The sequence below is a fragment of the Aquarana catesbeiana genome, linkage group LG02 (assembly GCF_042186555.1).
Source record: "Aquarana catesbeiana isolate 2022-GZ linkage group LG02, ASM4218655v1, whole genome shotgun sequence".
Classification (NCBI taxonomy): Eukaryota; Metazoa; Chordata; class Amphibia; order Anura; family Ranidae; genus Aquarana; species Aquarana catesbeiana.
This window is the reverse complement of record NC_133325.1, coordinates 403,180,446-403,193,310: the sequence shown is the minus strand read 5'-3', so window position 1 is coordinate 403,193,310 and position 12,865 is coordinate 403,180,446. Positions and strand designations below refer to the sequence as shown.

The 12,865-nt window shown below is 42.2% G+C and overlaps 1 protein-coding gene across 1 annotated transcript in view; it reads right to left on the bottom strand.

The window, feature by feature from the left end:
- Positions 1-12,865, bottom strand: part of ELOA (elongin A) — a 46,706-nt gene that overhangs the window by 21,305 nt on the left and 12,536 nt on the right. Inside the window, exons 2-7 of the mRNA XM_073615298.1 lie at positions 8,649-8,705; positions 8,092-8,204; positions 7,058-7,979; positions 4,065-4,173; positions 3,802-3,963; positions 2,673-2,770 (exon numbers count right to left, since the gene is read on the bottom strand). Of these exons, the coding sequence (XP_073471399.1) occupies positions 2,673-2,770; positions 3,802-3,963; positions 4,065-4,173; positions 7,058-7,979; positions 8,092-8,204; positions 8,649-8,705 (1,461 nt within the window). The remainder of the gene's footprint in view (positions 1-2,672; positions 2,771-3,801; positions 3,964-4,064; positions 4,174-7,057; positions 7,980-8,091; positions 8,205-8,648; positions 8,706-12,865) is intronic.

Genomic DNA, 12,865 nt, shown 5'->3' with positions numbered 1-12,865 from the left:
AATGGAGATACTATGAGACTGCAGTAGACCTAATGCTAGGACTAACTCCTTGGTAAACACCTGAGGTGCAGACAAGAGGATGAATGGCAGGGCAATCAGTTGGTAGTTATAGGGGGGCCCACAGTTAAGCAAAGCTGATGCACTGGAAAAATGGGTCCTTGATGTACACAGAAGCCAGAAAGTCTCTCTGGTGAAGGTAAGTGAGGACAGACCTAGTGGAGTCTATGCAGAATTTCTCACCTCCAAAAAATAAAAAACAAAAACCCTTCAGAGCACTGGAATCCAAAGATATGTGGGTTTGGGAATGGTGAACAGGCTGGAGTAAAATCATTTAAACCAGTCTATCACAGATCTGGGGTAATGACAACTTGGTCCAGGAGACTCCAAAAGGCTCAATAGAAATCTGCTAATTTTTTTCGGTGACACAGGAGTTTGGAAGTGAGAAACTGAGAATAGAACATGGAGCAAAACTCCACTTTGTAGTCCTAAGATACAACCTCCTGCATCTGCACATCTAAAATACAAGCTGTCCAAGCATCCACAAAAGGTCAACAGACTTCTCCTCCATTGTAGACATTGTAGGCATCTTCATGTTGAGGAAGACATGTCTACCTGTCTGAGGATTTGCTAGATTTTGAGCCCCACTGGGGGCAAAGTTTGGGTAGTCTTGATGAGGAAGGCCTGAGAGTGGATTAACTACTAGGACATTTCTAGACTTTGCAGTCTATTCCTTGGGCTTCTTCCGCTGAGGAAGATGGTGGCTTTCGCCACCAGTAGCATCCTTAACAATTATATCAAGAGTAGATTCAAACAGACTTTTTTTCTCAAAGGCCATGCGGACCAGACAATTTTTAGATGCAGGTTTCACAATCCAGCACTTTAAACCACTGTTTCCTATGAATGTGTAATGACACAAGACCTATGCGGGAGATAAGCCGGAACCATCACAACTGAAGTTTAAGGGTGCATCCATTTGCTCCAAGCATTCTTATAGTGAGACCAAACCACAGCAGTGGTAAGATCCCTTTAAAGAGATTTTGACCAGTCAACCATAGTCTGCAAAACTAAAATCACAGCCAACATGAGGTGAAGAGCAGGACCCACCAGCAAGAGCAGTGTTCACAAAATGGCTTCCAACTGCTTATAGGTTAGGTCCTTTAAAGACCGCTGCATTTTCCACCAATGTGTTGGCTGCATGATTAAGGCAGAACACTGCTGGATCCACAGTGGGGATAGGCCCAGATTGGAAACAACACCGGCAGAAGCAACAGGTGAATTCTCCAGTTTCAGAGTTGTGCATAGCGCTTCACAAAGTGCTAAGATGGTCTCTATTAATTTGGGAGTATTAGCAGATAAGTGCAACTCATCCAGGACAAGCTAGACTGGCAAATACTAGAGTGACTCAAAATCAGATTCTCTGTGTAGAAACTTCTAAATCAAACAGAATCTGCAGAGAAAAGCAGGGGAGCGCGCTTGTGGCCTTTGCAGACTCAGCAAATAACTGGGTTATTTGGGCCAAAAAAAGTCCTGCTTGGCTGTAGTGAAAACCTCGACTGAAAGGGCAGAGGAAATGGCCATACCTGATAGAGCCCAAGAGCACTCAGAAGACAGAATACACCAGGATTCTGGTAGCAGATGAGGATCAGATGGCCAGAGATGACCAAAGTAACTGTAGGCAGGCAGCAAGAATAGACAGAACATCAGAGTTCAAGATGGCTCTTTGCAAGCGGGAGCAGCAGTGGAGATATGCTTCCTTGACACTGTATGGAAGGAAAGAGTGAAAGCATGATACTGCACCCTGTGGATGTTGTCAGTGCTCAGTCCCACACAATAGTTCATCCTGTGATGGAAACTGGCAGAAAGTGGAGAATTCAAAGGGGCCCATCGATTAAGGTAAATGAGGTAGCTCCCGATGCTCGAACCGACTGGCATACTCACAGAGAGAGACTTCAAAGACAGGGCAAGCACTGAGGTAAAACCAACAGCTCTGAAAACAATTCAGGAGCTAATGTGTTATCAGAACAGAGTCTAGAGAATGCTCTATGTGGAACCCAATGCCCGAAGGTCACGCTTAGACTATCCCTGCAACGTCCAGTCCAGCAGGACCTAAGCATCACACTCCAAAAGGCCATGCTGAGAATGGCCAAGCTGGATAGCTACAATCAAAGAAAGCAGCTCTAGCAGCAATGTAGAAAAGAGTTTGATGAAAAAAAATTTGAGGAATAAGAATGGTGCTAGAAATAAATTAATCTTTTACATAGCAGACCTGAAGATCATATACGCACCATAGTACTAAAAATGTGAAGGCATTTTTGTTGTTCTAAGATGCTTATTTAAATAAAAACCCAGTGCTCCACTTCTCTCAGTGACTATTTGTGTGCATGTATCGATTTCCCTGGCATTGCAAAAAAAAAAAAAAAAAAAAAAAAAAAAAAAAAAAACACACACACAACTAAGGAATAAATACAGAATACATCTCATATTGGTTTGCTTTCTTTCAGATTTCTGTTTCCTTTGTGTTCATTGGTTAACTTCAACAAAAGCTTTCCACTATACCCATTCTTCTGCGTGCTCTGTTATCTGACTGCATTTTTCCCACGTTTTCCAATTTTCAGGTGAACACCTACGAGCTTACATAGTATAATCTAAAATGCACTCAAGAAAGCACTCACGTGATTACATTCTTCAATCCGATACAACTGCTCTGGGGTGCACTTCTCGAAAACTGGCTCAAGCACTGAATACGGTACACCTCCTACTTCATAGATAGCTGGAAAAAAAAAAAAAAAAAGAGTAAATAATGCATGATGTGAGTAGTGAAAATACTTGCAATTTGTAACAGTTTATGCGGAAAACGTATGCCTTATTAGTCTGCTAATACATGAGCCCATATCAACTACAGCGGGGGCCCCCAACCCCCGGGCTGCAGACCCTCTTTGCAGCTGGGCCGCAAAGGCTGCACTGTAAGGCTGGATTCACACCTATGCAGTTTTAGTGCTTTTTGCATTTTGCAGATTTGCACTACAGAACGTGTTCCATAGGAAACCATGTTAAATGGACTGTAATGCAAATCTGCAAAATGCAAAAAGCACTAAAACTGCATAGGTGTGAATCCAGCCTAAGAGTTGTGGCGAGCAGAGAGATAACATCATCTCTCGCGGTCTGCATCGTTGCTGTTCCGCCCTCACTCTGGGATAGGACCCAGCAACTGAGCATGTGCCGGTTTACCCACTCATGCACTGAGAGGAGGCAGAGAGAAGTTGTGAGTCTTTCAGGCAAGTGACAAGCTGCATCTGTGGCAGGCAACAATGGCAAGTGACAGACACAGGGTTCCAACTGATGAATTATGGTGAGTTAAACTACTTCATTTTATATTACAATGTAATAAAATAAATAAATGCGCTTCAATCATCCTGACACCATATCAACCATGGTGTCGTGATGATCGATGCGCTAACACCAGCAATTGCTAAGGGCAAAAGGGAGCTCAACCGCCACCGTGCCCTCCCGCCCCTTGGCAAAGTTTTCTTTCACGAAACCGGTCCCCAATGCCAAAAGTTTGGGGACCGCTGAACTACAGTAACCTCTGCTCATCACAGTGATAATCAGATATTCACATAGAGATGGCAGATCATCACATTTACATAAGGGCACCCTCATGCCTTCAGAAAAAAAACAAAAAAAAAAAAAAAAACAAAACATGATTTTCCCAGACTTAAATCTACTTTCCCAGAAAAGCCACTCTGTATGCTGTCTCTATAAGGCTCCAATACATCATAAATAACCTCACACGGTACTCACAGTCTATGTTATTAGCCAGAACACGGATACACTGTTCATAAAGGGACATCATCTTCGGCAAATAGGCAGTTTTAGATCCAGAATACACCTGCATTTTAGAGTTTAATCTACGGCCAGTAAATCCAGCACTCTCGTCTTCTTCACTAATGGACAAAAGTGGAGCTAAAAAGAAATACAGAAATTAGGTTTTGGTTCATAATACATTTATACCCATCACAAATGCAAACTTAGTTTCATTTAGCTACATAATTATTCTATGTTACCTTTCTTTTTCTGAGGTGAGAACAGAACAGGTTCGATTGAAGGAAGAGGACGATAATTTGGCTGGATCATAGGTAGTGGAATGTCAGGTAAAACTGGAACCTCGTCTATCTGCATTATAACACATACAGAATATAAAGCTATAGCAACAAAAGTTACATTTTGATATATGGCAATATGAAATGTACTGGATTAGCCTCTTGTTGCAGCTCACTTGGACCACACGTTAAGGTCAGCTTACTGTTGGGTTTGCTGTAGAGAATTTCAGAAGCTGCTGACTGAACCTGCTGATTCTACCCATACATTACATTTCAGGTTTGAATAGCAATACACATTGATTAATAAATACAATATAGCGTAACATTATCAGGCATAACACCCTAACAGTACTGGCATAATACGGAAAATCTATGGAACCAATCAGATGCTCAAGATATGTTGTGCCAGTCCAATATTCAAATGGCACATATTTTTAATCACACAGATTTACTAAGCTGAAACGGATTGGGAAGTACAGGGAACATAAGATTACCATGCTAAGAGATCATTGTGTGGGAGCTCGGGGTATGATTCACAAAAATAAAACCATTTGTTAACAGGTAGAAGAACAAACAAACCAAATTCACATCCTGCAAAGCACTACAACAAAACTATGATGATTGCTGAATAGTATGGCACAAAGGAGAGTATTGTGAAGCAACTACCCAGAAAAATATCAGGTTCAGTAGGATCTTTACAGCAGACAGGTAACTATGTGGCTACATTAGATTTTTCAGGATTTTTTTCCTTTATTTTCACCAAGTAATTCTTCTGGTAACAAACTTCCTGTCCTATGGTGACAACACACCCTAATTGTATCTATGGAGGAAGCAGCATTGTCCCCTTAGAAAAGGAGGTATCGGAAATACAGGGACAACTCATCTCAATAATATACTTGCAGGTGTTCTGCAGTCCACAGATAGAAGAATAAGGTCCCTCCCACACAGGGTGGACTCCGCCTGCTCAGTGGGGAATCTGTCTACTGATCCCCGCTGAGCAGGGAGATGGCTGGTCTGTGTCTGCTTTGATTATGCAGACACAGCTCGCTCTCTTTTCTATGGGTGGTCGGATGTAAACGGACCCCCTGTCCGTTTACACCTGACTTATCTAATCCAATCGATGGATGGTAAACGGAACACCAATATGTCTATTTTTAGCGGATTGGAGTAGATATCGACTGGTGTAAACAGACATATGTTCCTTTACATCCACTGATCCTTAAAAGGATAATGGCTGGTCCGATCAGGTCCGCCTTAAAAACTGACAGGCCCCTGTGGGTCACAGAAGTGCACTTACTTTTGATCTTCTGTGACTTAGAATCAACTGATAATACCTGCTATCAGCTGAAGTGGCATAACTGTTCCAGGCTCTAGAAGGATCCCGACCATAACATCAAGATCCAGCCAGCTGCCCGAATGACAGCTGGCTCTGCCCCTCAGCGCACGGCTGAAAACCTACCTCATCCCCAGCCAAGTGTGCTGGAGGGGCAAAACGGAGGAGTGACTGATGATCACTGCTCTTCACTCTTAGAGCCAGTGTGGGACTGCTGCAGCATCACACCAATGCTGCAGTATAGAAGTGAGTATGTGCGTTTGTTTTATGTTAAACCCAAGCTTCTCCTTTAAGATTTGTAGGACCTATTAATTTCCTAGTACTTGCAGTGGACATCTAACACTGACAAAATCCAGCAAAAAATGTACTTCCCGTGTCTGCTCAATTGTCATTTTTCACGGTTTGTACTGCTTCAGCTTTTAGATGTTTACAGATCTCACACTGAGAGACTTGCATATTAGGTAGTTGTTTCAATGTGTATGTATGTATGTATTTATTTATGTATGTATAAATATGCGTAAACCAAATAAATGGAATACCAAAAAGTATTGGGACACCTGCCTTTACACACACATGAACTTTAATGGCACCCCAGTCTAAGTCCGTAGGGTCTGTGCAGGCCAGTCAAGTTCCTCCACCCCAAACTCGCTCATCCATGTCTTTATGGATCTTGCTTTGTACACTGGTCCAAATCATTTGGTAGAGGGGGGGATTATGGTGTGGGGTTGTCTTTCAGTGGTTGAGCTTGGCCCCTTAGTTCCAGTGAAGGGAACTCTTAAGGCGTTAGGATACCAAGACATTTTGGACAATTTCATGCTCCCACCTTTGTGCGAACAGTTTGGGGGTACAGTATGGGGGTGGCCCCTTCTTGTTCCAACATGACTGTGCACTAGTGCACAAAGCAAGGTCCATAAAGACGTGGATGAGCGAGTTTAGGGTGGAGGAACTTGACTGGCCTGCAGAGTCCTGACCTCAACCCGTATAGAACACTTTTGGGATGAATTAGAGCGGCGACTGCAAGCCTCATCCACATCAGTGCCTGACCTCACAAATGCACTTCTGGTCAAAATGGTCAAACATTCCCATAGACACACTCCTAAACCTTGTGGACAGCCTTCCCAGAAGAATTGAAAATGTTATAGCTGCAAAAAGGGTAGGCCAACTCAATATTGAACCCTACTGAATAAGACTGGGATGCCATTAAAGTTCATGTGCGTGTAAAGGCAGGTGTCCCAATACTTTTGACAATAAAGTGTATTTGTGGGACCGACATGTGAGCATGGGGGGGGGGCACTTTTATTTATTTTTTAAATCGGTTTATTTATTTACATTTTTTTCATGCTGTCTCTTTAATTTTTTTATTTTTTAACAACTTTATTGCTATCAGAAGGGATGAACAACATCCCTTGTGATAGTTGGGGACAGTGACAGGTACTCTTTACTGAGAGTAGTGTATGTGTGTGGGCACACGCATATGCAAAATACACTGAGAGCCATTTTAAACTTTTAAAATTAAACCAAAGGCAAATTCCTTGTATGCCTGTACATATTTGGCCAATAAAGCGGATTCTCATACTGTACTTGTCAAAACCAAAGCAGTATTCTAGAAGACATAATATCTGACCTTGCTTAGAAAGGCTAATGAGGCTTCCTTTTTGTCCTTTCTGTCAGAGGATGCCTTTGATTTATGTTTGGAAACTTCCTTACGTTCTGTTCTGCCATCACTCACTTTCTTATTGCTCTTTTCAGGTGCACTTGCTACCGGTTTCTGAATGTTTTTTTTCTTCTTTTTCTGGGGCAGGTCATAGCTCAGATAGGATTCAAAAGACATAGTTGGTTGCTCAAAATCCTCATCCAAGCCTGGTTCTGCTGGTGGAACAGAGATCTTGATGGATTTCTTTTCCCGAGATCCTTGTTCACCCGGTTTTGTTTTATTTTTACTCTTCTCCGATTTTTCTCTGTGTGGTGGCTCATGATCCTTTTCTGACATTCTGCCTTTTTCATGGTCCATTTTATGTTTATCAGATTTTGCTTTTTCATGATACTTTATTTTTTTACTATCCAAAGCATCCTCGGATTGGTCCTTTGAAACGGTGTGCCTATGTTTTTCCTTTTTATGGCTGTGCTCTCTGCTCTCTGGAGATGGCAGCTTCTCTCGGCTACTTCCAGAATAGGATGGAAAGTCAGGCATTTCCTTTAAAGATGGTTTTTCTCTCTTTTTTTCTGGATTGTGACTTTTAGTCTCTGACTTGTGCTTTTCTTTATGGGATGATTTCTGATCTTTGCTTAGTTTGTGGGGATAGTTGAGGACTCTGTCCCTGGATACATTTGGTGAACTATAGGTGGGTTCAGGAGAATAACCTCTGCCATCTTCAGAATCCTCTTGGTCTGAATACTGTTCTTTTCCTGATCCACTAGGTGACCTGTAACTGTCATCAAATTCATTTTCATATTCATTAAGGTCTTCTTCTGGTGATGGGGATCGGGATCGGGGTCTTTTCTTAGAACTGCTTTTAATGTACTCCCGCTCCTCAGGTTCAGCAGTTCTATATATGAAAATGTATAGAAAGGTAAATGTTAATTATACAGTATGGATGTTAAAACAGCCTTGCGTTCTTTAGCTACCAGAATAGTAGTTATGTTTTTATATATAATTACCTTGGGATCTCCTGGGGCACCAATTTCTTCCACTGAGCAACCAAGTTTTTTGCAAGCTCTCCTACAAACTCATGTTTCCGCAGTCCATTAACCGTCTTTCCTATCCCAGTGTCCTACATTAAATTAAACACATGACAGACAAGATATAGGATGAAATGCTCCTCTCAAACTTCAGTTTTATCACAGAAACACAAAGTCCCCTGTTAAGACTTTTACTGTACTAAAATAAATATGGAAGCAGTAACTACTAAATATGCTATTTGACTGGGTATGTCTAAAAGCTTTACTGCCCCCCACCCCCCCACCCAAATAAAAAAAAAAGTTTTGCAGCAAGTAAAGACCTTGTCTGCATACTTGATCTTAGAAAGTATAGGGTCCAGAAAATAAGCATTACAACCAGGCAAATAGCATTTTCAAGTGAGGTCACCAACACCAGTCCCCACTGAAAGGTATGAAGAGCAATAATTTATTAACAGCTCATGTAACCAATACAATTATTATTTTACTAATGTATACATTACATAACAAAAAGCAGCATAAAATATGAATAACCTTACCACCAATATGTCAAATGTAATGGGCAGTTCTGATAATCTCTTCAGTGTCTTCAGAAGCTGCAAATGAAAAAAATGGAAGTAGTTGTTACACATGTCTAGAGGTTGCCAAATGGACAGTGAATAACCAATCTCTACATATTATCATGAAGAAATATTGCTAGCCCATATGTATGAAAATGAGATTGATACAAAATTAGTAACAGGGATTCTCCAACATGATGTGCTGTTCTGCAAATAAAGCGAAAAAGAGTGCATTTAGCATTTGGTCAATGTCACTTACTCTTTGAACTGCCTATGGCTGGAACTAGTCAAGCTACAGGTGAAAACATACAGGGCCAATTCACACTTTGCATTGTGTTATTGCACATTGTCGCACAATTCGTTAAAGTGGTTGTAAAGGTTCAAGGTTTTTTACCTTCACGCATTCTATGCGTGAAGGTAAAAAACCTTCTGTGTGCAAAACTTACCTGAGCCCCATCTCGATCCATCGATGTGCCTCGGCTCTCTTGGGTCTCTCCCTTCTCTTTGGCTGAAGCAGCAACAGTAGCAATTGGCTCCCGCTACTGTCAATGATAGCCAGTGATTGAATGAGGAGAGAGCAGGGGCAGGACCGAGCTACGCTCCATGTGTGGATGGACACATGGAGCAGCAGCTCTGGAGCTGCATGCTATAGGGGCACTAGGCAGGAGGGAGGGGCCTGGAGCACCAGTGGGGGATCCTAGAAGAGGAGGATCAGGGCTGCTCTGCGCAAAACCACTGCACAGAGCAGGTAAGCATTTGTTTTTGTTTTTTATTTTTTAAATAAAAAAAAAAAAAAAAAAACTAAAAACAACTGATAGCAATAAATTTTTTTAGAAAAAGACAGCGTGGGGTGCCCCCTCCCCCCCAAATCCATACAAGGCCCTTCAAGTCTGGTACGAATTTTAAGGGGAACCCCAAGCCAATTTTTTTTTCCCAATGGTGTGAGGTCTCCCCCAAAATCCATACCAGACCCTTATTCTGAGCATGCACCCCCCCTCCCCTCCCCATGAACTATACCAGGCCACATTCACTCAACATAGTGACCCGAAGAGCCTGGTATGGATTGAGGGGGATGGGGATCCACACTGTTTTTGTCTCAATTTTTTATTGGTGGCAAAGGTTTACGTTCAGCTGTCAGTAGGGAACACCATTGACAGTTAAAGAGTCATCTGTTGTTAAGGACACAGCTTGCCGGCCCACTCCTGAACAACCAGCTATACACTGGTTGTTAAGGACGTTAGCGGGCCCCTGGCTAGGATAGAAGAAAAAAAAAAAATGCTGGAAACCGGTGCTTAGCAGCAGTTAGGAGCTGTCAGCTTTTTTTCTGTTGGCAAATCACTCCTAAAAACATTTTTTTTCTGCTCCTAGAAGCTTGAGAAATGCTATTAGCACACTATTAGCTTCTAGGGGCAGAAAAACAAAGAAACAAAAACAAAAAAACAAAAACAAACACACACTCAAAGTAGCTGCTAGGAGCTTAAAAAAACATGCTAGTGTGCATGGAGCCTAAAAAGCATTTTTGCATGGCAAAAAAAAAAAAAAAAGTGTGACTGGTAAAAAAAAACTAAATAAATAATATTTTTTTACTCAATATCCTTAGTGGTTATAAGATCTACTACCGCTTACTAAGCTACATGTATATTTAGGTGGTCCCCTGTGGCACTTGCAGGTTATCATCCTGTAAGATTTATGGTGCCTAGAAACTACATCTCCCTTCACTGTGACCACGGTTATAGCTGGATCCTCAGCTCAGAGGTGTAATGTTGGTCATCTCTGAACTTAAAGCGTATCTAACCCCCCTCAAAAAATAGGATTTTTATAATAGCTTACCTGTAAAATCCTTTTCTTTTGAAGTACATCACGGGACACAGAGCCATAGTAATTACTATGTGGGTTATAGTCCACCTTCAGGTGCTAGAAAGAGGGGCGGGACCTCTGTGTCCCGTGATGTACTTCAAAAGAAAAGGATTTTACAGGTAAGCCGTTAAAAAATTATTTTTTCTTTAATTGTACATCACGGGACACCGAGCCATAGTAATTACTATGTGGGATGTCCCAGAGCAATGCCAACTGAGGGGAGGGAGACACAACCAAGTAGGGCACCATGAGTTCAGAGGATTTACACTGCTGCCCGCAGTACACTGCGCCCAAAGGCGACATCCTCATGTCTTTTTACATCCACCAGACAGAATCTGGTAAATGTATGGATTTGAAGACCAAGTTGCGGCCTTGCAGAATTGAGCCATGGAGACTTGGTAATGCACTGCCCACAAAGCACTAACAGCCCTAGAGGAGTGCGTTTTGATTTGAGAGGGTAGAACTACCTCTTTAAACCATAAGCTTGAACGATTACTTGTCGAATCCTTAGAAATAGTAGATTCCGATGCTGCCTGTCCTCTTTTAGAACCTTTAGGCAACACGAACAAAACATCAGTTTTCCGAAGTTGCTTTTAAGTAGACTTTAACTGCTCTCACCACATCAAGAGAATGTAGTGATTTTTCTTCCATAGAACAGGGTTCTTGAAAAATGAAGGTAGAACAATATCCTGGTTTAGATAAAAACCTGATATTACCTTCGGTAAAAAGTTAGGATGAGGACGCAATACTACCTTATCCTTGTGAACAATAAAAATATGGCTCTTTACAAGAAAGAGCAGCCAATTCCGATACCCTTCTTGCAGCAGATATGGTTACCAGAAAAAAATAGTTTCCTTGTCAAAAAAAGGACCAAGGGAATATGTCGTATCGGTCCAAAAAAAAGGCTGTTTTGTAATGCCAACAAAACTAAATTCAAGTCCCAAGTGTTCAGGAGTTACCTAACCGGAGATTAAGCCGTGTTACCCCCTGAATAAAGATACAAACCAAAGAATGAGAAGCAAGTGGTCGTTGAAATAATACCAATAAGGCCGAGTCCTGTCCTTAGAAAGCACTAAAGGCCAGCTTTAATTCTCACCCCATCTGCAGAAAGTCAAGGATTCTACCTTTTGACCTATTTCCTGGGGTGCAACCCCTGGTTTCACACCAGGAGTTATAGGTTTCCCAGACTCCATAATATATAACTATGGAGGCCGGCTCCCTTGCATTAACCAAGGTAGAAACTACTGAACCTGACAGCCCACTCTTTTTCAGAGTATGGGTCTCAATAGCCAGACCGTTAAATTTAGCGTTTGTAAAGTAGGATGAAACACCAGACCTTGCGAGAGAAGGTCTGGCCATGATGGTAGGGTCCATGGGTCCCCTACTGCCATCTTTACAATCTCTGCATACCAAGATTTCCTGGGCCCCGCTGGGGGCCACAAGAGTCAACGACTTCCCTTCCTGCTTGATCCTGCAAAGAAGTCGTAGACACAGGCAGAATAGGAGGGAATGCATAAATTAGTGAGAACCGATTCCACGGGAATAGCAAGGCATCTTTTCCGCATGCTTGTTCTTGACACAAAGTCGATTTCTTTGTTGAGCCTGGATGCAAAAAGATGTCTGGGATCCCCCATTTTGACATATTGACAAAAAGATATCGGGGTGAAGGAACCATTCTAACGGGAACAACTGCTGGCAACTCAAGTAGTCCGCCTCCCAATTTTCTATTCCTAAAATGAAGACTGCCGATAGGCAAAGTACATTGTTTTCTGATTCACCTTTCTCTGGGCCGCACAACTTCTTGTGCCCCCTTGGTGATTAATATAGGCCATTGCTGTGGCATTGTCGTATTGAATCCTGGCAGGACAATACCGTAAACTGAATGTTCAGGCCCTCAGGACCAAGAGTTCTGCCTAAATTTAAATGTCAATGGGCAAGACCATTTCTGATCTGGGCCACTTCTCTTGGAAAGTTGCCTCTCCCAGGACTGTTCCCCAAGCTAAACAAAAAAGGTTGGCATATGTTGTTACCACTTCCCAGGTAACCGAAGGAAGGATTTTCCCCTTAGTAGATTTTTGGATATTAACCCTAAACGGAGGCTCCGGCGCACCCAGCCTACAGCACCTGGTATTTCCAGGTGGTCTCTCATCCGGGTACTAACCAGTCCCGATCCTGCTTAGCTCCAAGATCAGATGAGATCAGGCGCTATCAGGGTGATGTGTCCATAGGCTTTGGAGTCAGACAGATTGGGAGTGTAGAGCTTGAACCTTTTGTTTCAAGCCGATAGGATACTGTTTTGCAGCAGTCTCGAATGAAACTGAGTGAATGGCCTTGAATGA